The 5,532-nt window shown below is 33.0% G+C and overlaps 1 protein-coding gene across 4 annotated transcripts in view; it reads right to left on the reverse strand.

The window, feature by feature from the left end:
- Positions 1–5,532, reverse strand: part of LOC106473569 (dual 3',5'-cyclic-AMP and -GMP phosphodiesterase 11A-like) — a 108,623-nt gene that overhangs the window by 27,457 nt on the left and 75,634 nt on the right. For 3 of the 4 annotated variants that reach the window (XM_022403048.1, XM_013934258.2, XM_022403041.1), the window contains exons 18-20: positions 4,827–4,901; positions 3,088–3,171; positions 7–2,080 (exon numbers count right to left, since the gene is read on the reverse strand). In XM_022403048.1, coding sequence (XP_022258756.1) covers positions 1,937–2,080; positions 3,088–3,171; positions 4,827–4,901 — 303 coding nt within the window. In that variant the 3' untranslated portion in view covers positions 7–1,936. Of the gene's footprint in view, positions 1–6; positions 2,081–3,087; positions 3,172–4,826; positions 4,902–5,532 lie in introns of those variants that run through there. The other variant, XR_002614016.1, reaches the window with a different exon arrangement.

Genomic DNA, 5,532 nt, shown 5'->3' on the forward strand with positions numbered 1-5,532 from the left:
CCCTAACCACCAGGCCATGCCGGGCCCACACGTGATAGTGACCATGCATAGTAAAATTGGAAAATTAATCAACTTAGGTTTTTATTAGTCATGAGAATATAAGATTTTTTTATCATTCATCTCTTGCAACAAAGGGCCAAGAGAGAAAGCAGCCAGTCATCAACACCCTACCACCCACCATTTACGCTAAGGGATTAACTGCCATTCTTTTAACGTACCCACGACTTGTATTGCGGGGAATATTTTGTGGTATCGCACGGATTCGATCCTGATTCGTCAGCTCCGAAATCCAGAGCTCTAAAACTGGGGCGAACTGTCCCACTTTGTGAAATAGAAGTATTTTGGGATTTTATGTTAAGTAATTTTTGATAAAAATACGCAAATTTTTGTAACCAGCAAGCTGTACGAAGAATGTCGTATTATTTTTGTTTCATTAAAGTGTCAAAATAGTAGGTTCCATAATCGTAATAATACAAATTCTACAAGCTCAATCTTATGTTCTATGACAAAGACATTCAAAGAAGTTACCATTAGTTTAGACTTTCATAATTTCAAAGTAAATAACTGGACATGCAGCAAGTATGATTTATGTTTTCATTAACAAACTAATCTAATAAACTAGTTCATAACTTTGATAGAAAACTTACAAGTTCTTTGCATGCATCTTATATTCTGTAATATTGTCGACACTGAATATGTCGCCTGTACGTTGATAAGATATTAATAAAAATGAAATAGTTTAAACAAATCAAGAACTACTCACAATGGATTCGTGATAATAAAATAAAATTTAGTTTGTAATAACTCATTATCACTGTGAACTTTAGATTCGGTGTGTTACTTTTATGGAAATACGTCTTGAATATTTAGTAACAGCAAACCTGTGCATGGTGGTAAGCACTTGATGGATACAGTCGTACTTCAGGATCACTGGATAGGGATTATCACCAAATATAATAGTTGTCTGGAATATCAGACTATCAATTTTTTTTTCTAATTCCCTTCTTAATTTCTTCAACCGTTTTCGTGATTTCAAAGGAAAGGTCATTCTTCAGAAAAGACAATCAAATTCTCAGTAAATTTGTATTCGGAAGAGTGGCCTTTGATATCACCAAATCGGCTGAAGAAATTAATAATGGAGAGGAAAACATTAAATAGCCTGATATTACAGTATTTTGTTATATATATACACTCACACACGTATATATAATATTCTGGAACCTTTACATCTACCAAAAATATTTATTGGTGACACTTATTTCAAGAACTTTATCTATTTTCTTTCTTACTCTTCTCAGTAGAAGCATACATTTCATAAGATATTACATTGGTGTGATTAAGAATACTTCCAGCTCACCTCGTAACGTTCAAATTATAATAAAACTTTTCATCTTTCAGATCAACTGACTCCTGTAATATTTTTCTTTATAAGTGAAACAAATCCAAAAAGGACAAATGTCAAACAGAGTAAAATAAAGCTGCTAAAATTAACTGCTTGTATCCCAAAATGTTATGACAATTTTCACATTCTCTGACAGAAAAAATAAAAGAAATGTAAAGATATACCACAAGAGTATTCTAAAAGTCTTCGTAATAACGTATTTATGCAAGACTTCTGTCAAAAATTACTGCAGTGCATAATAAATATATATGATTATTTTGCTCACGATTGATTGAAAGCACAATTAAATTTAGTAAACAATAGGTCTACTTGAACTGCTTAACTTTTTAAATGCGAAGTTCAAATGAGTTCACGTTTTGAATTTTACAGGTGTCAGATAAACTGTCCATGTATATATATTCAAAGTAATGTCTCATTGTGAAAACTGCTTAATCGAGCAACAACAATAACAACAACAACAACAAAAACATGAAAAAGAAAAAAGAATCTGGCATTAAACACCCAAATTACAGTGAAATAGTTTTCGGTACTTAATTATACAGCAGTGTCCTTGCTGTATATCTTCGCATTTCCGTTGATCAGGTTGGCTCTTTGTGAGGCAAGAGTTTTCCATTTATCTCGATTACCCACAGCTCCCTCTACCATCTCCATAAAACCGGCGTTGACTTTAGACAAGGCCTTAAGTAAAAATAGTGTTGACAAGCAAAAATAATATTATATTCTGGGCGGGTTATATTATCTTCTGTGTTATAGAACAACACTTTACAAATATTTTTATAAAAATAAAAATAGTAATATCACTCAAACGTCTATAAACGAAGTATTTCACAAACTGAAAACACTCACTGTGAAAAATCCTATAGATAAAACGAGATAAAATCAATATGGAAATTATCAAAGAATCTAAAATTGAAATAAATTAAATCGACGAAAATAAAAAATGCAGAAATATTAATTTTATAAATTTCTATGGAGAGCTCTCTATCTATTGACACAAAGAAATTCGCTATGCACTATAATGGATGATGTGAGTGTGGTTATTGGCAAGATTATACAGGATTATAAGAACACATACGTGTGTAACTCATACATGAAACTAATGTCTCGCCGTTATTATCGTTAGATGCGTGCGTGTGCGATATGAGCCAAACCACACAGTAAAGTTAAATAAGTTCTGACTGAATAAAATACCACTAGCTGATAAATCAAGCGGTGCTATCTTATACGGTCACTTATTGTTCTATATCTACAGCGCTATTATGCTCTTGGCTCTAAAACTGATTAAGTAATTATACTAGTTCTTTATTAAGTTCCACTTATATAAGAAACTAACGACACTAGATAATAAAAAACGCTATGACACAGAGATGCAGCAAAAAACATGCATCTAGAAATCGTTCTATTTATACGGCAGATAACTAAAAACTTTGTGAAATAATGATTAATTAATTCACTGTCAGTTGACAGGAACACATTAATTTACAATCCTCTGTTTATTATCACTAAATATTGTATAATATTTTTTGTAAAAATATGTAAATATAGTTATAGTCATTTACAAACAATTACATCCAAGGACACCCATTTTTGCCATATGTACGTTTTAAATAAAGAGCAGTATACACATGATTTACATTTGGTGGTGTTTGTGAATACAGGTAAATATGAGTTGTGTCTTGTCCTACCTTATATAGCGGGAGACATATTGTGTCAATCCAGGTCACTTGCATCTGTGGAAGTTCGTGTTTCTTTTCTCTGTCCATCAGGGCCTAAAAAAAAAAACAGAAAAAATTTCCGCTCCAGAAAACATGTACATGAACAATAACTATTCGAAATGACTTAGATGGTGTTTATTCTTTATTTACACTTGCAAAGTTTCTGCCAGTTATTTCGATGCGCTTTTACATTTTAATTTTCACAGATTTAAAGTAGTTCAACAGTATAAAACTTGTTTAAGTAAATGGCATACATTTCTAAATACTTATGAGTGAAATTAAAGAATAATGTGTACAAATATATCAACCATACTATATCAAAACTTACTTTTCTAGTATTATATATTAAAGTAAGTATATGGATGTGTTGGGCTAAGGATTCTTCTACAGTAGGTGTCTGTGCTTGTTAGCGATAAATTCAAAAATAAACGAACATCACGCACTCCATTTGTTTTCAAAATAATTTATATATTCGGAACAAGTGGAAAATGTAGAAAATTCCTTACACTATGGAGATCATTGTTGTATCTTAAACACTATGCAGTTCTCTTCTTATTGTCAAAAGTCAACTTGGGCCTATTCAGTTGCTTTAAAATTCAGTTGACAAGCTGAACTATTTTTATTTATTTCTGCCGCCAGACTATCCGTGTATATCCCATTATAAGGGCTCGTTAGGCCAACTGCGATACGATAGACATAGTAATGGTTTAGACGCTGTTTAGATTAACACATTGAATGAAACAAAAATAGCACACTAACTTGTTAAATCATAAACATTGGGGCAAACCGAGATAGTCGTCTACTAACTATTAGATGTTATTTTTTCTAAGTCTAGTGAGAAAAGATGGCGTTGTCAAACTGAAAATGAATGTAAAACAAACAAACGACTAAATTTGCTGTGTATACTATAAAAGCTACTTATTATTTGTCATAATATAAAAGACTGTTTAGTTTATACGTTATTGATTAATTTATTTTTGTGAGTGAATATTTTATTATTGTTTAGTTTTTCTTATAATAAAAGTTAAAAGTAGACGATTGTAGGAAGTTGTGTATATAAGTCATTGAGGTTGAGACTATCGAACGTCGCGTGCAATGCATTGATGTCGAGAATATAGAATTTGGGCAGACGATTAAGTGATAGACATATAAATAGTGTTTGACGAGCGGAAGCAGCAGACAGATAATAGCAAAAAAATAGTAAAGTAACAGACCAAGGAAAAGTTCGACGTGAAGTTAATTACCGTAGAAGTGATAGGCCTAACGTTTAATATGTTAGAATAAGACTAACAGGAGATAAGAAGGAAAATTATTCCGTCAAAGCGTGATTCTAAAGTAATTGAATCAGCCTGAGTGTACTTTGACAAAAGGAACAGGAGATGTATGGAAGACAGAAGACCAAACGATTATCGATAACTCGCGCCAAAATTGTAAGTGAATCACATACAGAATACTAGTGCGATAATAATAGAAAAGATAGTTCGACTTGTCAACTGAAAGTCTAAAGTAACTGAATAGGCCTAAGTGGACTTTTGACGTTTAACTTGTTTCGAATATATATATATATTATTTTGAAAACAAGTGAAGTGTACACCTACTGTAGAAGAGTTCTACGCCCCAAAACAACTAGTAAAAGCCTTTCATTTTGACAATTGGCGAAGATCAGTTTTGAATTTTGAATTCTGGCATTATTATTCTAATAAACAAACCTGTGGTTGAATTTTTAACTGCAGCTTTTCCTTGTCACCTTGATCGAAAAACTCATCAGTTACAAGTTTGGCAACCTAAAAGTTAGAATAATCATCTTGTTAATATTGTAATTTATAGACTACTTTGTTTTTCATTTCTCGAAAGAGTCAAAAATTTTGGTTTAGTAATGTTCCTCGTTTTTTACAAACGAGTCCCGGCATGGCCAGATGGTTATGGCGCTCGACTCGCAATCTGAGGGTAGCGGGTTCGACTCCCCGTCACACCAAACATGCTCGCCCTTTCAGCCGTGGGGGCGTTATAATGTGACGATCAATCCCACTATTCGTTGGTAAAAGAGTAGCCCAAGAGTTGGCGGTGGGTGGTGATGACTAGCTGCCTTCCCTCTAGTCTTAAACTGCTAAATTAGGGACGGCTAGCGCAGGTAGCCCTCGTGTAGCTTTGCGGGAAATTCAAAACAAACAAACCAGTCCAGTGATTAGTGTTTCAGGCTATGTTCTGGATGAAAGTTCCAATTACAGTTATTTTAAAATGATAATCAAAGTAGATACGATTAACTGAAGTGCTTGAATTATTACTAAGACAGTTTTGTAAAGAAACACAAGAATTTGATCGAAACTTCCCTTTGGCTCGTTATCTCTGAATACTTTAAAAAATACGTATTGTTACGACAGCGGGGGTCACGTGACTCTAGTAACACGTGATATT

Source organism: Limulus polyphemus, unplaced genomic scaffold (genome assembly GCF_000517525.1).
Source record: "Limulus polyphemus unplaced genomic scaffold, Limulus_polyphemus-2.1.2 Scaffold131, whole genome shotgun sequence".
NCBI lineage: Eukaryota > Metazoa > Arthropoda > Merostomata > Xiphosura > Limulidae > Limulus > Limulus polyphemus.